This window comes from Humulus lupulus, chromosome 4 (assembly GCF_963169125.1).
Source record: "Humulus lupulus chromosome 4, drHumLupu1.1, whole genome shotgun sequence".
NCBI lineage: Eukaryota > Viridiplantae > Streptophyta > Magnoliopsida > Rosales > Cannabaceae > Humulus > Humulus lupulus.
Window position 1 is genome coordinate 248,492,128 of NC_084796.1, and position 27,800 is coordinate 248,519,927.

General features: G+C 36.9%; 1 protein-coding gene across 2 annotated transcripts; it reads left to right on the forward strand.

Moving 5' to 3' along the window:
- The first annotated feature begins 24,658 nt into the window (after positions 1-24,658).
- Positions 24,659-26,158, forward strand: LOC133831623 (probable glutathione S-transferase). Of its 2 annotated transcripts, XM_062261991.1 has the most exons (3): positions 24,659-24,700; positions 24,962-25,286; positions 25,742-26,158. In XM_062261991.1, exons 2-3 carry the CDS (start codon positions 24,978-24,980, stop codon positions 26,105-26,107), a joined length of 675 nt encoding a protein of 224 aa, XP_062117975.1. In that variant the 5' UTR covers positions 24,659-24,700; positions 24,962-24,977; the 3' UTR covers positions 26,108-26,158. The 2 variants fall into 2 exon arrangements, with proteins under 2 accessions (XP_062117975.1, XP_062117976.1); XM_062261992.1 differs by lacking the exon at positions 24,659-24,700 and having other exon boundaries at positions 24,949-25,286.
- The last annotated feature ends 1,642 nt before the right edge of the window (positions 26,159-27,800 follow it).

The following is a 27,800-nucleotide window of genomic DNA, read 5'->3' on the forward strand; positions in this document are numbered from 1 at the left end:
TCTTTAATTTTGATGGGAAAACCCTCTTATGTTTGTTTTGTTGAACACTTAACCCCATTTTCTTTAATTTTGATGGGAAAACCCTCTTATGTTTGTTTTGTTGAACACTTAACCCTCTTTTCTTTAATTTTGGTAGGAAAACCCCCTTATGCTTTTTTTTTTTTTTGACGGTCAATAGAAATTCATTAAATAAAAATATCATCCAGTAGTACATTGAGAAGTTGAGAGGGAGCATTATCAGCTCTAAATACACGATCAGAAACAATACTAGTAGACCTCGCTAAGTAGTGGGCTACAGCATTAGCAGATCGTTTAATAAAAATCAAAGATACCATCCTATGTTTGAGCAACTCAAGAAGTTGTTTACAATCCTGAATAATGCGACCAAAGTATGAAGGTAGCGCATGGGTGCAACGTATGGACTGTAAAGCAATGAGACAATCAGTCTCTATACTAACTTTTTGCCATCCTTTGTCCTTTATCCAAGATAGTGCTTCCCGTATGCCCATCGCTTCAGCCACCTCTGGAGCAATCTTTCCTTGCTTACAAATGACTTTGCCTTCGATTAAGGAACCCGTAGAGTCCCTGGCCACACAGGAGTAGCTAAAGCAATTCAAGGATTCAAAGAGGGCAGCATCAGTATTAACCTTAATTGTGTCTTCAGGTGGTGGGTTCCAATGCTCATTTCCGTCTGATGGATTAATAAGACCAAAAGAAAGATCAAAGGTCTTATCTTGAGCAAGTTGCCATTGTTTAAGGACTGTGATAGCTAATGACGCAACCTCATGAGTCTCCAAGCATTTTTGATTCCAAATTAAGTCGTTCCTGCATTTCCAAATGGCCCAGCAGTGCATTGCCATAACATGTCGCTCTTCTCCATGCTTTCGTTGAAGCATCTGTGCAAACCAATCAGAGAAAGTGCCAATAATATCTTCTGAAATTTCAAACCCAAGTTGGTGCCAGCAAGCCTTAGAGAAAGAACAGCTTAGCAACACGTGGCAAATAGATTCACGTTCCAGATTACAAAATGGGCAGGTGGCGTTGACTCCAATATTCTTCATCTGGAGTTGTGTTTTTGTTGGGAGGCACCCTTTACAAGCTTGCCACAGAAAGCATTTGACCTTAGGAGGGATCTTCAGGGTCCAAAGAGTCCGCCAGAAACCGGAATTAGGACTTGTAGTATTGCTGTCTTTGACCGATTGGAGAAGATTATATGCACTACGTACAGTGTAATTGCCCAAACGGTCCGGTCTCCAATACCAAGCATCGGCCTCAGAGTAATTGATAGGAATATTGAGAATAAGGTCTACATCACGTTCATTAAAAATGTCTCGAATCAAGTCTTCGTCCCACGTATCATGATCTATATGCATGAGCGCCGAGACTGCTTTGTTTTGTAGGGAGGTAGATGATGTATGGATGTAAGGATCCTCATGAGGAAGCCAAGGATCAGTGAGGATATTAATTGTTGCACCCGATCCCACTCGGATAGAAGCCCCATCCTTGATTAAAGTTTGAGCTGCCAGGATACTCCTCCATACATAGCTGGGACTGCTTCCAAGTTTGGCTGAAACAAAAGATCCATTTGGGTAATATCTAGCCTTGTAAAGCCGACTCACCAAAGAGCTAGGCTTAGTTAATAGTCGCCAACCCTGTTTCCCCAATAAAGCTATGTTAAAATCATTAAGCAAACGGAAACCAAGGCCACCAGCAGATTTAGGAGTGCACAAGCGCTCCCAACACATCCAATGTATCCCTTTGCCTTTATTTGAAGAAGAAGTCCACCAATATCTATTCATTAGCCTTTCAATATCCTTACTTATTTCTACAGGGAGTAGAAATACACTCATGGCATAATTTGGGAGAGATTGCGCCACCGTCTTTAAGAGAATTTCTTTTCCTGCTCGAGATAAAAATTTAGCTTCCCACCCTTGAATCCGTTGAAAGATTCGATCTCTGAGATAACCCAAAATTACGGATTTCTTTCGACCCAAAATGTTTGGAAGCCCCAAATAAGTGTTATGCTCATCTGCTTCATGTATGCCCATATCTCCACATATAGTATCTCGAACATCCACCTCTGTATTTTTGCTGAAAAAGATTGAAGACTTGTCATAATTTATCTTCTGGCCTAAAGCCGACTCAAATGTATTGAGGAGGGAGTGAACATGGTGCGCTTCTTCAAGATTGGCTTTGCAAAAAATGTAACTGTCGTCAGCGAAGAACATGTGGGAAATCCGCGAGGCGCCACGAGCCACCTGAAAGCCACTTATTAGCTTCTTCCTTTCATATTGTTGGAGCAGAGCTGAGAAGTCCTCGGTACATATAATGAACAAATACGATGAGAGGGGATCACCTTGACGAAGACCCCTTTCAGGAATGATATTGCCGAAGTACTTGCCCCCATGTGCTATCTGATAATGAGTCGATGAAACACAGGCCATAAATAGGGATACTAGTTTGTGGTGGAATCCCATCTTGGTGAGGACAACTTTTAAGTAACCCCATTCGACACGATCGTAGGCTTTACTCATGTCGAGTTTGATGGCCATAAATCTTGTCTTGCCTTCACTCTTTCTCTTCATATAATGCATCAATTCATACGAAACCATGATATTATCAGTGATTAGACGACCCAGGATAAAAGCGCACTGAGATTCAGAGATAACCAAATCAATATCCTGCTTCAATCGATTAGCCAATACTTTAGTAATGATTTTATACAATACATTACATAGAGATATTGGTCTAATATCCAACATTGAGGATGGGCATTTCTTCTTTGGGATCACGGCTATATTAGTGAACAAAAGGTTGTCTTCAAATTGTTCTGTATCCCAAAACCTGCGAACAGCTTGGACTACATTAGTACCAACGATATTCCAGTACTTCTGGTAGGAAAATTCCGTTTGCAATTCATTGTTCCGTGCATTGACCCCGTTATCCACATAATCCAACTCAGCCTATCTACCAACGTGGCTGCTCATATTCAATAAATAAAATAATTAAGCTAAAAAAATAATAACTAGTAAACAAACTACTATGGTATCAGAAATAACATGAACTTTAGCTCATATTCTTGATAGGAAAATTTCCATTATATTAAGTTTGAGTTCACATTCAAAAAATTGGTTTTCGGCTAAAGGAATAATTGGTGAAAATAGATATTTTCTTAATAGTATTTTGATAATTTTTTGCAAAGTAATCTTCAAGGTAGACTATTGAGTGTGTTAGGAAGACTATTTTTGTATAAAATTACCTAAAAAGAAACTATTTTACAAAATAACATTTGTGGTACGACTCAAGCACTAGTGCCATTATACAATGCAATTTTATTCATTAATTGCTTCTATGATACTATAAATTACATACAAAATTTGATATATATATATATCAAACTTTGGTGAATGTAACACTTAATCTGTGAATGTTTGACTAACAGGAATGGATGATCCAGGCAATGTGACACTCCCTCAAGGATTACACGATACCACAAGAATCAACTACTATAAAACCTACTTGGCTCAATTGAAGAAGGTAGTTGATGAAGGAGTCAATGTGATTGGCTACTTTGCTTGGTCTTTGCTTGACAACTTCGAGTTTAGATTAGGCTACACTTCAAGGTTTGGCATTGTCTATGTTGATTTCCACAACCTCAATAGGTACCCAAAGATATCAGCTTATTGGTTCCAATAATTTCTCCAAAGAAACTAGTACTCAGGGTCCGCCCATAAGCATTGGGGGCTAAGAAATTTTTTAGTATTTTTACAATATTTATATATAAATTAGTATTTTTACAAAATTATGAAATTTTTTTGTATGAAAAAAATAACATTTTTAAAAAAATAGGGTTTTTTTTTTATTTGGTGCCCTAGTCACAGGTCTGACCTGCCTATGCTTAGGATCGGTCGTGCTAGTACTTGACTATAAACAATCAATAGGTTAGGTTTGACATTCTGTTCATTGAGTTGCGATGTAACTTAATACATAAGACCTTGAGAATGTATCATTGGGGTGCATAGCCATATAAGGAAACTCTTTTCTTACTCATTTTTGCCCTCTTCTAAAATTAAATTTAAGATTTGTATTTTAATACTATTGGTAAATACATAAATCTAATTTAATATTATTGAAAATATACAATTGTAAGTAGATATTTAAAAATAAAAAAATAAATAGTATACCCCATAAAATAATCCTATCAACATATACTAATGTAAAATACATTGTCTTGTGATCATTAGGGGTTAAATTATGATCTCCTTGTATGATCTTGTATTATGATGTCTACTTCTCTTGGAATTGATCTGCGTTGGCAACTATTCTAAATAAATAGATTACTCGATCTAGATTATTCAATTACATGATAATTGAATTAGAAATGGTATTTGTTCTCGTAAATTTTCTACGTGCAACAAGGTTAAGAGACTGTTTGGTATGAGTTAATCTCCATTCTTATGTTTGTTATGAAAATTTTCATTTTTAAGCACTGGAATGTTATTCCAAAGATGTCGGCTTATTGGTTCCAAAAATTTCTCCAAAGAAACTAGTACTCAGGGCCAGCCAACCCCGTGAGCGCTCGGGCCCAAGGAAAATTTTAATATTTTTACAATATTTATATATAAAATTGTATTTTTGTAAAATTATGGTGTCTTTTTTAATGGAAAAAAAATAACATTTTAAAAAAAAATGAGCCTTTTTATTTGGAGGCCTAGTGTTGACGGTGAGAACTCGTCAACTAAGTTAAGTCGGAAAAATTACGGAGTTAAGATTATGCAAAGAAAAGCTCTGGGAATCTAAGTATCAACTCTAAGAACAATTGCAACAAAACAATGGTGAAATCAATTTTCATTCACTAGGATGCACTTGCTACAGTAAATTTTCCAACCCCCTTCCAAATGGAAGTGAAGTTCATTTTATAGTGGGCTCTAATGACCATTGATACATTGTGGTCCATGGGACCAATCTGTGCACAAGTACACTATCAGGAGAGTGGTATCAGGTGTAGTGGTGTCGGCGCTGGTACACGGTCAGAGTTCATGGGAGCACCTTGATTGACCCAAAACGGGTATGTTTAAAAATTTATACTCGCAAGCGCACGAATCGTATTCATAGAATAGTTTTCGTGTAAGCACGAGATCGAACCCAAATGAGTTGTCTAAAATAAAAAAGAAAACTATTTTAAATCAAAAGTAACAAATTCTAACCTAGCTCCAAAGATTGATGAATTTTAATATTATGAACATGAAATAAAAGATTGAAAAATAAAGCTATTTAAGAGAATAAAAATAAAGCAATAATGAGTTGACAATAAGTGTTAAAAGAAAAGATTATTAAGATACTAGAATCCACAAAATGTAAGTTTAATAATATTTATTAGTATATTGATTCTCAAGTTTTAGTGATAGTTAAAATAATTTAAACTATCATTTTCCAAAAAGATTTATAATTTTAAACACAAATTTCTTATAAAAAGATAGGATTTTTCTTCACTTTTCAAAATTATAATTTCAAAGCATTTAGTGTAAATCAATCTAATGAAATAACAAATAAATCAATGAACATTATTTATAAGGCAAAACATAATATTTTTGTTCTAAGCATGGATGTGTACAATTTAATGACACATCTTACACAAAGAATATTATGTTTATGCACTAATGAAGAACAAAGTGTAAATATGTTCTAACAATCTAAAATACAAGATATTTAAGATGAAAGAAATATATGTAGAAGAAAAATCCATAGACTTTGTTGTATTACAAGGGAAATCAACATACAACATAAATATTACCTAGTTACAAGTTGCTTCATCATGATCTTAATAATCTTATGAAAAAGATTAGAAGCACATAACTAGAGTAGAAATTACAAAATAAAAGACATACATACTTGCAAAATGCTCTTGAAAAACCCAAATGGAAGAGAGAATGGTAGAGAGAAAATGAGAGAAAAAGATGGTAACCAAAACATTAAGCACCCCAAAATGGTCTTCAAAACCCTTATTTATAGCCAAAATGAGATTATTAAAATAATCAATTTAAATTAAGTAAATTGATTAAATTAATAATAATATGGTAAATAGGGGTAAATTGTAGGAGTGATGATGACTTTGGGTAAAAAGTGTGTAAAAAATGGGTAAAAATGTGGCATTTTAGACAAGGGGACAATGAGCAAATTTATGGGCTCAAGATGATTTTGGTGAATGCAGGGACAGGCGGCTGGGGAGCTGGGTTTCGGTGGCAATTGTTGGAGGCTTCAAGTGGTGGGCCACGGGTTGGGCTTGGGCCGAATTGCTGATGAAGACTGCTGGTAGGAGCCAGGCGAAATGGGAGTGGGCCTTGTGGGCTGAGTGATCTGAAAAGACCCAAGTTGGCTTGCTGAAAATTGCTGAATGGTGGGTCACGTGAAGGCTGAAGCTTGCTGAAGAGAAGGAGCTTGTGGCTGCTGGCAAGGACACGTGGCTGGAGGGAAAGAGCCAGCAGTGGAGTTGGGCCGGCGTGGGCTTGGGCCGAATGAAGGAGATGGCTTTTTGCCACAATTTGCTTATTTTCTCTTCATAAATGCCACTTCTATCATTGATTTCCTTTAAATAAAAAAAATGCAAATTAATTTCTATAAAATAGTACAAATTAACTTCAAATAAATATTTTCAAAATACAAATACATCTTATTAATTTAAAGAAAATATTAATTTAAACTTAATTTGTTTTGACACTTAAGTTGAATAAATATGCCTCTATTTTTACAACTAAACACTCAACAATAATTCAAATAATTAAATTACAACATATTACAATATAATAACTATAAAAACATACAAATAAATATAAAATCAAAATAAACCTAATAAATTCAAAATTACTTAAAAACTTAATAAATCAATTAAAAACTCAATAATTAAGCAACAATTAGCACATAAAAAGCGGTAAAATAACTCTATTTTGTAGAGTTATCACACCTCATCTTTTGTACCTGGTCATGACTCCACCACTCGCCTTGTACGGGTGTTAGAGACGTGGCGGTGGTGTAGCCACTCTTCGTACTATTCCCAACCGCCACTATTTGTCGGGTACAGGTGTCAGGCCTGTCCCCTGATCCTAGCAGGCATGTACGTACCCCTTTAGAGGTACCTTGTTCGTACTCTTTTTGTCTCTTGTGGGCCACCTCGAACATTGGCATCATGCAAGCGAGGCCTTGGGACGAGTTTTTTGGGAATTATAATTTTTTTTGGGAATTATTTTGTTGTTTGAAATATGTATTATTTCTGTGTTTAATGGATGAATAAGTTTTTGTAGTTGCTATGCACACCAAAAAATTTGGCATTAAGCTATCTGATTACTACATCAATTATTTTTGTAAAATTACTTATTGTACTCTAAAAATAACTTGGCCTGGTTTTTTATTGTAGAATGTAACTTACAATGTAATTGTGTCCTTAAAAAAATTAACTTTTTCATATTCAAATCTTTCTTTTTTATGCCAGAATGCAATATAATTCCTACAAAAATAATTCAAATTAAATACAAACTAAATTTATTTAATTGTAAAGTATATTCTATTAATCTCTTAACAATATTAATTAAAACTTAATTTAATTTGATATTTAAAATCAATAACTGAGCATTTTGACAACCAATCAATGACAAAGCTCGTTTACTACTGTGACTGCGAGAAGTTTATCGGGTGATAATAGTGGTTAAAGCCTACCACCTAAGGACAATATCGGGTGTGATCGACAAAGAACACGTTTCTTTGACAATTTTCTTTCATAAATAACACTTTTGAGTAGGGTCGTTGTTATCTTGTTGATCTTGTAATGCATGGGCCAGCAATCAGACCATTGGATATGTAACGACCCAAATTCGCTAGTAAGGCTTAAGGGCCTTGATTAGTATGCCTGGAGGGCCTAATGGAGATTATGTGTGGTTTTAATAATTTAGATGCATGACTATGTGTGTTAGTGTGCATATAGGCCCTGATTAGGTTAGAAGGGCATAATCGTAATTTTGGCCATTATGGGCATAACTGCTTTGATATATGTGATAATTGTTGAGACCACATTATTATGTGGATATATATTCGCGATCAGTGACTCGAGACGATCCTAGTGAGCAAAGTAGTGGAAAAGTCATAGCGGGGATTTATACCCGGCTCGGGGTGAGCTCAGGGGTATAAATGGGAATTTAGTGGATGAGCTGGAGATTATTATAACATTGAGGCATGCTATTGGTGATTAATTAGGTATCGGGAATTAAGCGGGAAATAATAGAGACATTCGAGGAAGTAGCGGGAATTAGGTAAAATGACTAAAATGCCCTTAAGTGGACTAAAGGATTAGAGTTAATTGGGAGGGCATAAAGGTCATTTGACTCTTAAGGATGGGTATTACTGAGGTTTTAAGTTAGTGGAATTTGTAGAATATCAAAGAATTCTGAAAAAGAAGGGAAAAGAAAGAGGGAAAACAGAGAGAGTTTCTCTAAGTCGGTTTACACTTTCCTTCACCTGTTTCTTGAGAATTTCTGGAGTAAAGCTTAGAGGAGAGCTGGGATAACTAAACATCAAGGATCTTGACCTAAGACTAAGGAATTGACAGAGGTTTAGCAGGGTTTCACCAACACTTGAGGTAAGATTCTAGAGTTCATCCATTTCTGTTTCTGGTTTTTAAGTTGTGGTACTTGAGTTGAATTAAGTGGAACTTTGGGGAATTCAGGCTTAGGGCTGAGAAGTAGCAAGCCAAGGGAGCCTAGGGATAGCTTGTGGGCGAAATTCTATCAAAGGTATGAATTCTAAGCTCTAATTCTGATGTTCAGCTGGTTTATGTTGGGTTTTGGAGTTTGGAGGTGGCTATGGTGAATTTTGAGTTTGTGATTGCATGTGCTAGGATTTTAGATGTTTAGGGTGCTTAGGATGGGTGGAGTGTGGTCATGAGGTTGTTTTTAAGTTTGGGTAAGAGTTGGAAGAGGTTTGGTTGAGGTTGGCTCGAGAAAATCGTATAAGGGAAAAATTTGGTGTTGGGCTGCCTGTGATTAGCGCTACAGCGCTAGCCTTTGGGCGCTGTAGCGCTAGGCCATTTTGCTGGAAGGGTTTTGGTTTCTGTCTGTAGCGCTATAGCGCCCTCCCAAGAGCGCTGTAGCGCTACCCTGCCTTCTGAAGGGGATTTTAGGGTAATTTGCAAGGGTTTTTGACCTAAGGTTTGGGGTTTGGTTCCACCACCTTGTTTGGTGGAACTAGGACATCCCGGGGGCTCGGGATTGGCCACGGGGCTAGGTTTTGAACTTGAGGGTTGATGTTGACTTTGGCCATGATTGTGTTTAGGTGAGCGCTAGGGCTCGAGTGGGATCGTGCTCAAGGTGTCGAGGGATTAAAGCTATTGAATTGAAAGGTAAGAAAACTGCACCCGAATGTATGGTTGTGAATGGGACTAAGTGCTCCCGAAAGTTGTATTGTGTCATCGTTGGTATTATGCCAAGGGGCACGGATAAGCGGTCTAAGAGTACCGTTCATGATTTTAGCGCACGGGGCGCGAATTGGCCATTGGGTGCCGGAAATAATAGGATAACAGAGGGAGCTGCCTGTGAGCGCTAGCCCTGGTTATCATCTGTGCATTATGTATTTGAGTTGAGATGCTTAGTATATGAAATACTTGATTGATGATATACTTGAGTTGATGAGATGCTATATGTGTAATTGATTTGTTGCTAGTTGTTGATGCTCTGTTGTTGCTGTGTTTTCTTGCTGGGCCTTGGCTCACGGGTGCTTCGTGGTGCAGGTAAGGGCAAGGGCAAGCTGGACCAGGCCTGAGGTGGAGAGCTCCGAGGTGAAATGTACATAGCCAGCCGTTCGATCACCACGGTCGAGGAGTGTGTCAGGACAGAGATTACCTAACAGCTCGCTTTTGCCTTAGAACGGCCAGTCAATGTATTTAAATGTTGTAACTTTTGTAAATGGCTTTTAAACTGTCAATTTTGGGATCCCATGTACATAAACAACGTTTAGTAATGAAAACGTACTTTAGAGACCAAAACACTTTTAACCCTAGTTCCTCTACTATTTCAGTAACACGCTTTTACTTTAATGACTTGATTAGCAAGTCTGGCACTTTATAAACACACAGTGTAACGGTCTTGGCTATCCAGGGCGTTACAGGATATGTCCAAAATGGTACATAATTAGCAAAGGTGGCCAAAGCCTACCACCTAAGGCCAATATCGAGTGTGATCGACAAAGATCGCACTTCTTTGACTACTTTATTCTAAAAAAACACTCTTTATTAGTACCGTTGTTGATATTGGAACGCATGGGTCGACGATCACACCATTAGATACGTGTGAAATGACACATAATTAGAAAAGGTGTTCAAACCCTACAATCTAAAGGTGAGATCAAGTGTGATCGACAAAGATTGCACTATTTTGGCTACTTTATTTCATAAATAACACTATTTAGTAGAACCGTTGTTGATCTTGGAACGCATGCTTCAGCGATTGGACCGTTAGATACGTCCAAAATGGCACATAATTAGCAAAGGTGGTTACTTTGACTACTTTATTTAAAAAATGAACACTATTTATTAGCACTGTTATTAATCTTGAAATGCATGGGTCGGCGATCACACTGTTAGATACGTCTGAAATGACACGTAATTAGCGAATGTGATCAAATCTTACAACCTAAGGGTGAGTCGATCGCACTACTTTGGCTACTTTATTTAATAAATAACACTATTTATTAGGACCGTTGTTCATCTTGGAACGCATGGGTTGGTGATTAAACTGTTGGATACATCCAAAATGCTACATAATCAACAAAGATTGTCAAAACCTATAACTCAAGGGCAAGATTGGGTGTGATCAACACAAATCACACTTCTTTGACCACTTTCTGTCATAAAAGCCGAGATTGATATATTATATGTTAAACAAGTACTTGAAATAATATTTTTCATTTGTTCATGAGGTCTGTTTTTTAAACCATTTGTTCTTGAGGTCTTGATTAGTACATGAAAATTTTATTTTATTATTCTTAAATATTAAATAAATTCAGGTTTAAATAATATTTGTTGATGACGTTTTTTCGTCAACCAAAATAAAATGTTTCAAATGTTAGCACTATTAGTGGCGTTAGACATAGTCAAATGTTTCAAATATCATACCTAGTAACCAATTAGATAATGGTTACCAAATTCGTTCTCAAATTATGAGAGATTAGCTTGGCGGTTGCAATTTGTGGATACAAATGATGTGGTTTCCTCATTATTAGGGCTCCTGAGTAACAAAGTGGGATATTAGGGAATGTTAGTACAATTAGGGGAACTATGCATAATCAGTTGCTCTAAATATCATAACTAGTAACCTAATTAGTGGATGGTTACGAAGTTAGTTCTAAAGTTTTGATTTATTAGCTCAGAGGTTGCAAATTGTGAGTATAAATCATGTAGTTCTCTTCATTTGAAGGGATGTTGAGTGAGAAATGAGATATTGAAGATATAAGTAACACTAGACACAGTCAAAATCTTTCAAATATCACACCTAGTAACCTAATTAGTGAATGGTTACCAAATTAACTATCAAATTGAGAGACATTTGCTTGGAAGTTGCAAATTGTGAGTACAAATGATGTGGTTTCCACGTTATTAGTGCTCTCGAGTAATTAAATGGGATATTAGTACTTTTAGTGATACCAGACATAGTCAAATTGTTTAAATGTCACACCTAGTAACCTTATTAGTGAATGGTTACTAAATTAGTTCTCAAATTATGGTAGATTAGCACAAAGGTTGCAAATTGTAGTACAAATTATGTGGTTCCCTTCATTAGTAGGGTTGTTGGGCGAGTAAATGGGGTATTAAGGGTGTTAGTACCATAAGTAACACTAAACACAATCAAAATATTCCATATATCACACCTAGTAGCATAATTACTAAATGGTTACCAAATTTGTTCTCAATTTATGAGAGATTAGCTTCGAATTTCTGACTTCTAAGTTCAAATGGCGTGGTTTTCCTCATTAGTAGGGCTCTCGAGTGACTAACTGGGATATTAAGGGATGTTAGAATAATTAGTGACACTAAACATAGTCAAAATGTTCCTAATCTCACACCTAGTAATCTAATTAGTGAATGATTACCAAATTAATTCGCAAATTGTGAGATATTAGCTTAGAGGTTGCAAATTGTGAGTAAAAATGATGTTAAGTGTGATATTAAGGGATGTTTAGTATTATTAATGACGCTAGACATAGTAAAAAAAAAATTCTAAATATCACATCTAGTAACCTAATTAGTAGATGATTACCATATTAGTTATCTAATTGTGAGAGATTAACTACAGCGTTGATACCATAATTTTGAATTTCTAGCTCGGTACTCTTAACCCGAACGCGAGTCTTGGTGAATCAAAACGAGTCCATATTTTGTGTAATCACACCCTAATGAGTGCCTCGATCACCTGTAATGATTTGCATGGAAGTCGGTGCATCCGAAAGAGCACCGAGACAATGTTAATCACACTAATGTGTGACTCGGTGCATCCGAGCAAGTCCAGAGAGGGACTCCTGACCCGAACCCGTGTCTCGGTGAATCGAGATGAGTCCATATCTTGTGTAAGCACTATAACGAGTGACTCAGTCGCCTGTAATGATTTACATGGAAGTCAGTGCACCCGAAAGAGCGTCGAAAGGGTGTTAATTACACTAATGCGTGACTTTGTGCATCCGTACGAGTCCAACGCCGGACTTCAGACCCGAACCCGTGTCTCAGTGATTCGAAATGAATCCAGATATTTTGTAATCACCCTAACGAGTGCCTCGGTCACCCGTAATAATTTGCATGGAAGTCGATGTACCCGAAAGAGCGCCGAGACGGTGTTAATCACACTAATGCGTGACTCGGTGCATCCGAACGAGTCTAGCTCGGTACTCCTGACCCGAATGCGTGTCTTGATGAATCGAAAATAATCCAGATCTTGTGTAATCACCCTAACGAGTGCTTCAATCACCTGTAACGATTTGCATGGAAGTCGGTGCAGCCGAAAGAGCGCCAAAAGGATGTTAATCACACTAATGCGCGACTCGGTGAATCCGAACGAGTCTAGTGCCGGACTTCTGACCCGAACGCGTGTCTCGGTGAATTAAAACGAGTCCAAATCTTGTGTAATCACAACTAGTGCCTCGGTCACCCATAATGATTTGCATGGAAGTCGGTTCACCCAAAAAGCACCGAAAGGGTGTTCATCACACTAATGCATGACTTGGTGCTTCCGAACGAGTCTAGCTCGGTACTCCTAACCCGAACGCGTGTCTCGGTGAATCAAAACGAGTTCATATCTTGTGTAATCACCCTGACGAGTGCCTCAGTTACCCGTAATGATTTGCATGGAAGTCGGTGCATCCGAAAGAGCACCAAGACAGTGTTAATCACACTAATGCGTGACTCGGTGCATCCGAGCGAGTCCAGAGCGGGACTCCTGACCCGAACCCGTGTCTCAGTGAATTGAGACGAGTCCATATCTTGTGTAATCACCCTAATGAGTGACTCGGTCGCCTGTAATGATTTGAATGGAAGTCGGTGCACCCGAAAGAGCGCCGAAATGGTGTTAATCACACTAATGCGTGACTCTGTGCATTCGTACGAGTCCAGCGTCGAACTTCTAACCTGAACCCGTGTCTCAGTGAATTGAAACGAATCTAGATATTGTGTAATCACCCTAACGAGTGCCTCGGTCACCTGTAATGATTTGCATGGAAGTCGATATACCCGAAAGAGCGCTGAGACAGTGTTAATCACACTAATGCGTTAGTCGGTGCATCTGAACGAGTCTAACTTGGTACTCTTGACTCGAACGCGTGTCTCAGTGAATAAAAAATAGTCCAGATCTTGTGTAATCACCCTAACGAGTGCCTCGGTCACCCGTAATGATTTGCATGGAAGTCGGTGCACCCAAAAGAGCGTCGAAAGGGTGTTAATCACACTAATGCATGGCTCGGTGCATCCGAACGAGTCCAGCGTCGGACTTCTGACCCAAACTCGTGTCTCGGTGAATCAAAACGAGTCCAGATCTGTAATGACCCACTAATCTAGATTATTTGGACCATTAACAAAACTATACATAAACTTACATTTTTACGAAAATACCACAATTTTATTTAGTAACTTGTAAAATAAGAGTTACTTACAAATAAATAAAATTCTAATAAGGATATGGGATCCCATTGTCTTTAAAAACAAAAGATGATTTTAAATAAAAGACATTACATAATTGGAGCGGAAAATACACATAAAACCATAAAAACATAAAATGAGACTACATCCTCGAATCGAATAACGCTCGACCCCTTGACTCCATTCACCATCGATACACATCCTCTAAGCGTCACGAATCTTACCGCCTCTAAGGCTTATTTTCCTGCACATAAAACAGAAAGGAATGAGCCTAATGCCCAGCAAGGAAAAATCTAACACATAGTCATACAAATCAATTTCATAATAACGTAAAGACATATCATAACACATAATACACTTATTATAATGGCCATTATTACTTGGGGTCCCATAGACTAAACAAGCTTATGCCCATGAGATTAGTGGGGTCCTACCAGCTAAATAGGCATATGCCCACAATCTTTTTGGGGTCTTGTTAGTCAAATAGGGCATAGGCCCAAGCCTACAAACAAACACATTTATAACATATTCATAACATATCATAACATAACACATAAGATAACATAAACATAAACATATAGATTCTAGCCTATTTTCCTTACCAAAGTTACCGGGATATAATGGACTGAGTTGAGACTTTTGGAACACTCCTAAAACCATAATGAACAAGAGTGAGTTGAAAGAAGGAAAGAGATGAAAAGGAAATGAGAAGACTAAACCATTTGAGAGACATGCTTACCGAAACTTATGTGCTTAAGAACTTGGATTCCCTAACCAAAATAAGAATGAGGTTAGGGGACTGAGTAGAAGGCTTTGAGAAAGAAAATAACATGAAACAAATGAAAAAGAGTTTCGGGTTTACCTCAAAGACTTGTAAGACCAATCTACACCTCAAACCGAAATACCATAAAACCTTACTTCCCAAAGTGTTTGATAAGCTTATGATGATCAAGCTTATGATTCCCCAACCCAGGTGTTTAACTCTCACACTCTCCAAGCAATCTTGCAGCCTCTGAACTTAGAGTAAAAGGTGAATAATGGCTGGGTACTAGGTCCTATTTATAGAGTTCTAGGAATAAAAATCTTCTTTTTAGCTTTGAATAAAAATAATAAATTTAATTGAAAATATTTGAATATCCTTTAGCTAAAGGCTTAGGAATTGTTCAAATTTTTCAGAGAGATTTAAGGATTCAAACCTTGATTTTTAAAATAATAAAAACAAATAGAATCCTAACTTCTAACTCCCTAAATCTCGTAACTCTAAACTCCCCTTCAGTAAAATCAACATATCTGATGCTGTAGAACTCCGATTTGGACTCTCTTTATACCGTTAGAAATCTCATTAAATTATCTACAACTTTTAAGAAATACTATTTTTCGAAATTCCTAATATAACTGGGGAAAAAACAAGTCGGAAGTTACAGTATCCTAAAGGTACGAAAAATCTATTTACAACCTAATTCACAAATAAATAAAATTGTGATAAATGTCATGCTCCTATCAGATTTTGGTGAAGACTAAGTCTTATATTTCTCTTATTTTATCATTAAAATAATAATTTCTTAATAATCATATATATGATAAGTGTTACTACCTTATTGGGTCTATCTAAACCTTATAATATAATAAATATTACCATCAATATCAGTCATATTAATCAAACCTTAGGTTAAAATTAATATTCTTAAACTATAGGTTAAACTTAGAAAATCTACAAGTGTTACTATGAGTGTCCAATTAAATCCCGGTCTGAACCAAAATCCACAGTAACAAAGATAACACTAAACATACTATAACACTACTAAACAATTAGCTAAGTAAAGTTCTTGGACTCTACAATTCTCCCCTACTAAAAAGAATTTCGTCCTCGAAATTTACTTACCAAATAACTTCGGATACCGGCCTTGCATGTCCTCTTCCAACTCCCACGTTGCCTCGCGTTCAGAACTATTGCTCCATAGGACTTTAACTATAGGAAAGCTCTTGGACCGTAACTGCTTCATCCACCTATCTAGGATGCTAACCGGTCGTTCCTTGTAACTTAAGTCTTTCTGGAGTGCTATGGTATCGTACTTGAGGACGTGAGATGGGTCTGACACATATTTGCGTAACATCGAAATGTGGAAGACGTTGTGACTATCGGCTAGTGCTGGTGGTAGGGCTAGTCTATATGCAATTGGTCCCACTTTGTCCAATATCTCAAAAGGACCTATGAATCGGGGACTGAGCTTGCCTTTCTTCCCGAACCGCTTGACACCCTTCATAGGAGATATCTTCAGGAAGACTTGATCTCCAACTTGGAACTCCACATCGTGTCGCTTGGTATCCGCATAGCTCTTCTGATGGCTTTGAGCAGCAAGCATACGCTGTCTAATAAGCGTTACTGCTTCTTGAGCTTTCCTAACAGCTTCGGGCCCTAGAAGCTGCCTTTCTCCTACCTCGTCCCAGTGCAACGGTGATCGGCACCTTCTTCCATATAGCAACTCATAAGGTGTCATCTCGATCGTCGACTGGTAGCTGTTGTTGTACGAGAACTCGATCAGCGGTAAGTACTTGTTCCACGATCCTCCGAAATCAAGTACACATGCGTGTAGCATATCCTCTAAAATCTAAATCGTACGCTCGGACTGCCCATCTGTCTGAGGATGGAAAGTTGTACTAAGACTTAACTTAGTACCCATGGCTTGCTGTAAGCTTCTCCAAAATCTTGACGTAAACACTGATCCTCTATCTGATACTATCGTCTTGGGGATTCCATGCAATCGTACAATCTCTTGGATGTGGATGTCTGCATATTGGTCTGCCGTATAAGAAGTCTTAACAGGCAGAAAATGAGCCGACTTGGTTAGTCTATCTATGACTATCCAAGCAGAATCATGCTGCCTATTCGTCTTTGGCAGACCCGTCACGAAGTCCATGGCTATATCGTCCCACTTCCATTCCGGTATGCTAAGCGGTTGCAATAATCCTGCAGGCCGCTGATGCTCTGCTTTCACTTGCTGGCATACCAGACACTTAGATACATACTCCGCTATATCCTTCTTCATCCCTGGCCACCAATAGACTGCCTTGATGTCATGAGTCATCTTGGTAGACCCTGGATGAACTGAGTACGGGGTGTTGTGCGCTTCTTCTAGGATTGTCTTCTTAATACTTTGATCGTCTGGCACGCATACCCGATCCTTATATCTCAATAAACCTTGACTGGATATTGAGAAATCTGTAGTCTTGCCTTCTCTGACTGCATCCTTGTGTGTTGCTAGTGTGCTATCATGTCTCTGACCAATCCGTATGTCCTCTAGCAGATTCGATTGGATAGACAAGTTAGCCAGCTTGCCTACAACCACTTCTATTCCGGCACTGATAAGCTCCTGCTGTAGCGGCTTTTCTATTCCGGATAAGGCTGCTAAGTTCCCATAACCTTTTCGGCTAAGTGCATCGGCAACTACGTTTGCCTTCCCCGGGTGGTATAGGATTTCACAGTCGTAATCCTTTACTAATTCCAACCACCGGCGCTGCCTCATGTTAAGCTCCTTCTGAGTAAAGAAGTATTTTAAACTTTTGTGGTCCGTATAAATCTTGCACCGTTCTCCGTAAAGATAATGGTGCCAGATTTTTAATGCAAAGACCACCGCTGCCAACTCCATATCGTGAGTTGGATAGCGTTGTTCATACTCCTTTAACTGATGTGAGGCGTAGGCTATCACCTTGTCATTTTGCATCAGTACGCATCCCAATCCTAACTTTGATGCATCACAGTAGACAACGAACTTGTCGTTGGGTGTTGGGACACTAAGTACTGGTGTTGAGCAAAGCTTATCCTTAAGCAACTGGAAGCTTTCCTCACACTTATCATTCCAGTTAAACTTTTGTTGCTTCCGGGTCAGGTTGGTGAGTGGAGTGGCTATCTTAGAAAAGCCCTCTACAAACTTTCTATAGTAACCTGCTAGCCCTAAGAAGCTTCTTACTTCCGACACGTTCTTTGGTCTAGGCCAATCATTCACAGCCTCTACCTTCGATGGATCCACTGCAACTCCGTCTTTCGATATGATGTGCCCGAGGAACGCCACTTGTGAGAGCCAAAATCGCATTTCTTGAACTTCGCGTAGAGTTGGTGCTCCTTCAATCGCGTCAAAATCGTCCTCAAGTGTTCCTCGTGCTCTACTTCATCCTTGGAGTAAATTAAAATGTCGTCGATGAACACAACGACGAATTTATCCAAGTAGTCTTTGAAGACCCTATTCATTAAGTCCATAAACGCGGCTGGCGCGTTAGTAAGACCAAAAGACATAACCAAGAACTCGTAATGTCCATAATGAGTCCTAAAGGCTGTCTTAGGAATATCTTCTCCCTTTACCTTGAGCTGATGATACCCGGACCGTAAATCGATCTTAGAGAATACAGTCGCGCCTCGGAGTTGATCAAACAAATCATCAATCCGAGGTAGCGGGTATTTGTTCTTAATTGTTACTTTATTCAACTCACGGTAGTCTATGCACATTCGCATATTTCCGTCCTTCTTCACGAATAGTACCGGAGCTCCCAATGGTGAATGGCTTGGCCTAATAAAACCCAAGTCTAAGAGTTCTTGTAGCTGTGTCTTTAACTCTTTGAGTTCCGTAGGTGCCATTCGGTATGGTGCCTTAGAGATAGGCTTGGTGCCCGGTACTAATTCTATCGTGAAGTCTATTTCTCGATTTGGTGGCAATCCTGGCAAGTCATCGGGAAAAACTTCTGGAAATTCTTGTATAACCCGAACATCTCCAACTTTGAGTGATGTCTCCTTCTCCACATTCGTGATGCTGGCTAAGAACGCTTGGCATCCTTTCTCCATCATTCTCTGAGCTTTGAGAGATGACATTAACGGGGTGCGTAGTCCTTAAGCTTGTCCCATGAAGCACAGTTTCTGGCCGTCAGGAGTCTCGAACATCACCTTCTTGCGTCTGCAGTCGATCGTTGCGCCATGCCGTGCTAGCCAATCCATGCCTAGTATGACGTCGAAGTCTTTGATCACCAGCTCTATCAGGTCTCCCTCTAGTTCTATGTCCTCAATCTTGATCGGTACGCCTCGTACTATTCGTGATGATAGAACTACTTTGCCCGAAGGCAACTTGGTTACAAACCTAGTTCTAAATCTTTCACTAGGTTTGTCTAGTTTATCTATCATTCCTAACGAAATATACGAATGAGTGGCTCCCGAATCAAATAATACATGACATAAATTATTGAGGATGGAAACCTGACCTGTGACCACCTTGTTGCTAGCATCCGCCTCTCCTTGGGTTAAAGCAAAAATCCGAGCAGGAACCATCTTTTCGTCCTTCTTTCCTTCCGGCTTTTGCCGAGGACAATTTTTCTTGCGATGCCCCTCTTGACCACAATTGAAACACTCCTTGGTGTTGGCACGACATTCTCCGGGGTGCTTCTTCTGACATTTGGCACATGGCAGGTATTCCATGTAGCCCGACCTATTTCCCCCATTATTTGGTCGTGCTCTTTTTTTGTTGTCAGATTGCTTGTTGTCAGGATGCCTTCTCTTCTGTCCGTTACCGTTGTTGTTGGCTTGATTGTTGCCGCTATTGCTAGACTGATTGTTGTTCCGACTGGCCTGAGGTTGGCTCTGCTGTCTAGGTTCCGGCTTGCTAGCTTCTTCTTTGCTTACATTGGCCTGCAACCTTTCTACTTCGATTGCCGTCTCAAGAACGTCGGCATATGTAGTGTTTCCCGGGTTTGCTAGCTTAACCCCCATCTCGATCTTCGGGCGAAGTCCTCTAACAAACTTGTTCACCCTCAGAAAATCGGTTGGAACCATTTCCGATGCAAACTTTGCTAAGCGGTCGAACTGGCAAGCATATTCCGCCACTGTTAAAGCACCTTGCTTCAAGTTGGCGAACTCCTCAACCCTCGTAGCGAGTATAGCCGAATTGTAGTACTTCTTGTGGAAGAGCTCCACAAATCGAGTCCATGTCATGGTGGTCGTATCATGAGATTGCTGGACCAAGTCCCACCATATCCTGGCATCCTTCTTGAGTAAAGACGAGACGCAGGATATGCGGTCCGCATTGCTGAGATTCATATGCGTCAGAATCGGCTCCACATTCCTTAGCCACTCTTCTGCCTCAAAGGGGTCTGTAGTCTCTTCGAAGTTTGGAGCGTGCTGCTTGCGGAACCTCTCGTACACTGGCTCCATGTTCGGTACTGGATACGGCGCGTAATTCGTCATTGGCCATCCCCCATAAGGACCACTTGTTGGGGTGCTGGGGCCATTTGTTGGGGCTGCGGCTGCGGCGGAGGCTGAGTTTGAGCCTGTTGGCGTTGTTGCTGCAAAAGTTCCTCGACTTGCTGTCGCAGTCTGGCGATCTCTGCGGTGTTGTTAGCTGGTGGTGCCGGTGCATTGCGGCGGGCAGTAGTATGCACTCCCCTTCGGCGAACTGGAGGGCTTCATTGGTCGCTGGAACATCGTTGGAGGCGTTTCCATTGGTGCGTGCAGATCTTTGGAGCGACATCTTCACCAAAAGTTCTAACAGTCGAAAACATGTTAGAACTTACCCTAATAGGCTCTAAGGCAAAAGTTATTCTAAAACAAACATATCTCGGACCTATTTATTATGACTTCTTATGAAAAGATTATATAGGTCTTTATTTATTATTAGAGTGGGTTTCTATACTTAGAAAAACAAGTCATCTTTATTTTCTAAGTGTGTTTCTAATCATCCTATATGACTTAATCCTCAGGCTCGAAACTTATCTTTGTTCCAAAGTTAACCATATTGAGGGAGGGCTGGGATCAGTAAAATCGTTCCCACTACTATGGCCCCCTAACTCTCAATAAGGAAACTTGGTTCATTGATTTGTATCCACCCTCACCGAACTTAGTCATTATTCATTTTATTTATTACTTATTATGATTGCGGAAAAAATCAAACTCATACATGTCATTCAAAAATAACAATTGTATTTATTTGGAAAAAGGTTTTCACTAAAACAATCATACATGAAAAGATAATAAATAAAATAAATAACAAAAAATAAACTAATTTACAATTATTATTAACTGAAAACATAAGGGCTAAAACGTTAACTAAACACATAATCAAAACAACTAAAACATAAACACTTACATTGGCGGTTAGATTCAGAGCTTTGAGTGTGTGTATCGAGGAGAACTTCATGCGAAGGAACCGTTTCTCTGATACCAACTGTAATGACCCACTAATCTAGACTATTTGGATCATTAACAAAACTATACATAAACTTACATTTTTACGAAAATACCACAATTTTATTTAGTAACTTGTAAAATAAGAGTTACTTACAAATAAATAAAATTCTAATAAGGATATGGGATCCCATTGTCTTTAAAAACAAAAGATGATTTTAAATAAAAGACATTACATAATTGGAGCGGAAAATACACATAAAACCATAAAAACATAAAATGAGACTACATCCTCGAATCGAATAACGCTCGACCCCTTGACTCCATTCACCATCGATACACATCCTCTAAGCGTCACGAATCTTACCGCCTCTAAGGCTTATTTTCCTGCACATAAAACAGAAAGGAATGAGCCTAATGCCCAGCAAGGAAAAATCTAACACATAGTCATACAAATCAATTTCATAATAACGTAAAGACATATCATAACACATAATACACTTATTATAATGGCCATTATTACTTGGGGTCCCATAGACTAAACAAGCTTATGCCCATGAGATTAGTGGGGTCCTACCAGCTAAATAGGCATATGCCCACAATCTTTTTGGGGTCTTGTTAGTCAAATAGGGCATAGGCCCAAGCCTACAAACAAACACATTTATAACATATTCATAACATATCATAACATAACACATAAGATAACATAAACATAAACATATAGATTCTAGCCTATTTTCCTTACCAAAGTTACCGGGATATAATGGACTGAGTTGGGACTTTTGGAACACTCCTAAAACCATAATGAACAAGAGTGAGTTGAAAGAAGGAAAGAGATGAAAAGGAAATGAGAAGACTAAACCATTTGAGAGACATGCTTACCGAAACTTATGTGCTTAAGAACTTGGATTCCCTAACCAAAATAAGAATGAGGTTAGGGGACTGAGTAGAAGGCTTTGAGAAAGAAAATAACATGAAACAAATGAAAAAGAGTTTCGGGTTTACCTCAAAGACTTGTAAGACCAATCTACACCTCAAACCGAAATACCATAAAACCTTACTTCCCAAAGTGTTTGATAAGCTTATGATTCCCCAACCCAGGTGTTTAACTCTCACACTCTCCAAGCAATCTTGCAGCCTCTGAACTTAGAGTAAAATGTGAATAATTGCTGGGTACTAGGTCCTATTTATAGAGTTCTAGGAATAAAAATCTTCTTTTTAGCTTTGAATAAAAACAATAAATTTAATTGAAAATATTTGAATATCCTTCCGCTAAAGGCTTAGGAATTGTTCAAATTTTTCAGAGAGATTTAAGGATTCAAACCTTGATTTTTAAAATAATAAAAACAAATAGCATCCTAACTTCTAACTCCCTAAATCTCGTAACTCTAAACTCCCCTTCAGTAAAATCAACATATCTGATGCTGTAGAACTCCGATTTGGACTCTCTTTATACCGTTAGAAAGCTCATTAAATTATCTACAACTTTTAAGAAATACTATTTTTCGAAATTCCTAATATAACTGGGGCAAAAACAAGTCGGAAGTTACAGTATCCTAAAGGTACGAAAAATCTATTTACAACCTAATTCACAAATAAATAAAATTGTGATAAATGTCATGCTCCTATCAGATTTTGGTGAAGACTAAGTCTTATATTTCTCTTATTTTATCATTAAAATAATAATTTCTTAATAATCATACATATGATAAGTGTTACTATCTTATTGGGTCTATCTAAACCTTATAATATAATAAATATCACCATCAATATCAGTCATATTAATCAAACCTTAGGTTAAAATTAATATTCTTAAACTATAGGTTAAACTTAGAAAATCTACAAGTGTTACTATGAGTGTCCAATTAAATCCCGGTCTGAACCAAAATCCACAGTAACAAAGATAACACTAAACATACTATAACACTACTAAACAATTAGCTAAGTAAAGTTCTTGGACTCTACAAGATCTTGTGTAATCACCCTAACGAGTGCCTCGGGCGCCTGTAATGATTTTTCAAATTTAAGCATTCCGTATTTCATAAATATATTGTATACAATATAAACTATTTTTTTTTTAAATAACCTAAATTCCTATATGATTTTAAACATTGTACTTTAAATAACTAGAATTTTAAATTTTAAAATAACAAGCTTATAATCAAAATCTCATTATTAAGAAAATAATTTAACTTTGTATTTCCAAAAATTATAAAAAAAACTAAATAAATAGTTGTTAGTCATCTTTCAAGTAAAAAAAAATTAATATAAATGTTGAAGGCCATGAGTTCTAGAAAAAAAAATTAATATAAATGTGAATCTTAGAGCAACAGCTGTGTAACTTTTATTAAATCTCTGTGCCAAATTTTGTAAATAATGTGCAGTTGGCTATTACATTGTATGTATACTAACAATTTCAACATTCTACTTTTATATGGAAAGACATTTATATCCCTATTCAATTTATTTTTTTAATATAAAATAAAAAATGGACCATCACTCTATAAATCAACTGTCAGAATAGTACACAGAAATGTATTTGTGAACAACTACACAATACTTTTACATTAAAATAATTGATATATAATATTTATATAATAAAGTGGAACAGCGGGAGCCATTCCGCTAACATACCAAGCGGTTTGGAATCATTGGCTTCCGAAAAATATATATTGAGAGATAAATCATACACATCACCTTATGTATGGTTGGTATATGTGAATAACCATATGAATGTGAAAGAAGAATAAGTCAACTTACATGCAATTTATTATTGGTTAATCCATTTGATCTGAATTGGTATTTGTTTCTAGAGAACTCAATATAAGAACTAACACATAATTATTCCCCAAAACTAATATTTGCATCAACCAATTTACACTATTATATTTTCTTCCAATCCAGACAGACATGATGTAATGACTAATACATTATCTTCCAATTATTTTTGTCTTTTCAGAAAATAAATATTTTAATTATAAATGCCTAAGAATTCAATATTCAACATGGTACGGCTTGTCATGTAATACTTAAATTAAACTGAGTCAGACATTTGAAGATTATCATATACAATCACAAATGAGACATATTTCAATTCATTAAACTAAAGTAAAATCGAAACTAAATACAAGAACAACAACACAAACACTAATAATAAATTAAAGTATTCAACTACCATGCTGATTTCAACAACATTGTATTCATTGTATTTTTTACTCTTTCGTGCCCTATTAGGATTCTTAATTATTAATTAATATTTCTTTCTGTAGAAAATGTGGATTAGGAATGTGTATAATTTTACACTATATATACCTAGTCCATCACACCAATTGTTCATATCAACTACGAATTATATTCCTCTTTCTTTTTTAGTTTTCCAGGTACTATAATTTTCTCTTAGTTTTAAAATTTTCAGATAAATTTTATTTTTACTATATATTTGTAGTAGATACTTATATATATATAAAGTGTTGTTATTTGACATATTAAGGTGTCCAACACCATATGAGGTGACACCTTATGGTTGGTTAGCGATATCCATACGTGATATTGAATTGTACCAATAACTGTATGCCACCTGTTTGTGGTGTTGAACACCAATGATGTTCCTTAGAATTCTCATATATGTGTATTTGTTGTAGATTTTAGACAACGAATATGGAAGAAGTGAAGGTGATTGGCTCGAGGATGAGCGTATTCTGTAAAAGAGTAGAGTGGGCGTTGAAGCTAAAGAGTGTGGAGTATGAGTACTTGGTGGAAGATTTGATGAACAAAAGTCCAATTCTTCTTAAGTATAATCCAATTCTTAAGAAAGTTCCTGTTCTTTTACACTTGGACAAACCTATAGTTGAGTCCCTACTCATTGTTGAGTACATTGATGAGGTTTGGAAAGAAAACCCTTTGCTTCCCCAACACCCTTATGAAAGAGCCAAAGCTAGATTTTGGGCCAAGTTTAGTGATGAGAAGGTACATACATATATATACAAAACTTAATCATCAAGTGTGATTTTCATTCCCCTTTCATCTTAATCAATTATAATTTTTTACATTTTGTGAGACAATGTAAAAAGTAAAAACGATTAAAAGATTTTATGAAAATTTTATCACAATCTAAACAAAACTTTATATCTATAAATAATTATTTGTAAAAATTTATCCTGGTGGTTTTCATCACGACATGATGGTACAACTAAAAAATGACACGAAATAAATAAATTTGGGTAACATATTTGATTTTCGTATTGATCCATTTAACACTTATAATAAATATATCGTTTTTGTGCTAACCTGCTTAATTTATTTATGACTCGTCTAACTTGTTTCGGTAAAAGTTTAAATTGAAAAATATATTTCTCATTTTAGACTAAATTAAATTTAAAATCCTAAAATAATTTTTTTTTCCAAATGCTTATTATATCTAGGTTTTGATGGGATCATTTGAAGCTTGCAAAGCTCAAGGAGAAGGGAAAGAAAAATTGATAGAAACTGCCCAAGAATATTTGGGTTTTCTTGAGAAGGAAATCGAAGGGAAGAAGTTTTTCGGAGGAGAAAGAATCGGTTATCTAGATTTAGCAGTGGGATGGATTCCTTTATGGCTTAATGTGATGGAAGAAATTGGAGAGATGAAGTTAATCCAAGCAGACAAGTTTCCATATCTTCATCAATGGTGTAAGACTTTCATGGATAATCCAGCTATAGCAGAATTAGCTCCACCAAGGAAATCACTTGTCGAGTATTTTAATGCTAGTATCACCTATCTCCGCTCATTGGAAGCTAGTAAAGAGTGAAATAAATTAATTAAGTTTGGCTTTGAATTGGATTAATAGAATAAAAATTTGTCAAGTGAGTTGACAATGTCTATGAATGCTTTTAATAATGTACTACAAACTTTGTTTTCTTTCTCTTCAAAGCTAGCCTTCTTTTAACATGCATGTGAATTTTTTTTTCTGAATATAATGTTCTTTTGGAGACAAAATAATATCTCAAAGAAGAGATTCAAACAACCGTTGAAGCTATCCAAAGAAGGAAAACAATCTAATTAGTCACGCGTGCAACAACATATTTGAACCGGATTTCACTCGAGTCCAACGAGTTTTGTCAAAAAATGAATTTTCGAATTGCGGGTCGGGAGAGTTTGTGGGTCAAATGCTCACACTACACTAAGACAAATATTTATCTAAAATTAGACAAATATGTATAAAAATGTAATTAGATAGTATATATAAAAAATGGTAGGTAACCCTTTGGTACCTTGAGTTTTTGCAAAATATCATTTTAGTACCCTCTGTTTTCAATAGTGCTCATATGGTACCCTGCATTTTAAAATCGTACACATTTGGTACTCTAAACTCAAATTTAATTAATAAAATTTTATCAATTTAATCAAACTGCTGTCAATTATGTAAGTTCCAAATTTAAATTTAATTACTTAATTACATATAACTGATGACAGTTTGATAATTGATTAGTGGTGAAAAATGCACATTTGTTGATTTTAATTGTCAAAATAAATTAAGTTTTAAGTAATATTTTCATGGAATTATTATCATTTATTTTATAAATGAAAATATTTGATTATAATTTAATTTGTTGTTATTTTGTAGGAATTAAAGTTGCATTTTGTCATAAAGAAAAGAAAGAAGAAAGAAAGAAATAAAGTTGAAGAAAGGAGGAAAAATTGGCATTTTTGCAAAATTGAAGTCTAAAATTCGGCCCAAATAGCCCAGACCCAACAAAATATGTCTCTTTTATACCATTTAGATGCATATGGATATGCACAGTTAATTAATGGGTATACTAATCACATATGCATATTAATCTTTGGAGATTCCTCCTGGCTAATGGTTTGATACCATTAGCCAAAGTGCAAACCCATTTGGACATCTATCTGCCAGGCCACCAACGTGACTCCTCCAACACAACTCCCTTCAGCCTCACTCCAGGCCCAACTCAGCTGAGGCCCATCTGAAGCAGCCCAATCCTCTCCCAGCTAGTGTGACGTGGCACTTCCTCATTGGCTGAAAATGGGTCAAAACCCTCTTGTGTCACCAGCCATGTTTTGTGGGTATTGAACTTTGTAAATTGTTATTTTGAGCTTTAAAGATCATGTTTTTGTTGTATTTTAGAAAATGAGCATTTTGACTATACACAAAAATAGCTAGGGTAATATTAATAATAAGATTTGATTTTTGAAAATCATATTTTATTATTAATATTTCAGATTTATTTTGTAAACCCCATTTTGTTGTTTAATTTTTTTTTAATCATTTTCTCCATCTATAAATAAGGACACTTTCTTTACATTATGTATGTAATTTTTAGAGTAGAGAAACTATAGCGAAATTTCCACTCACTTTCTTCTCATATGTTCTTCTTAGAATTTTGTGAGAATCATGAGCATAATGGCCTAATCTTCCTAGGAAGGTTAGGGATGATTCCATATGCAAGTGATGTTATTTTGCTACTTTGATTTACTATGTT

Bases quoted from the DNA above. Each gene is read 5' to 3' on its own strand.
- LOC133831623 (XM_062261991.1), top strand. From the start codon at position 24,978: ATGGAAGAAGTGAAGGTGATTGGCTCGAGGATGAGCGTATTCTGTAAA. The intron at 25,287-25,741 runs GTACATACATAT...TATTATATCTAG, and splicing joins CCAAGTTTAGTGATGAGAAG to GTTTTGATGGGATCATTTGA.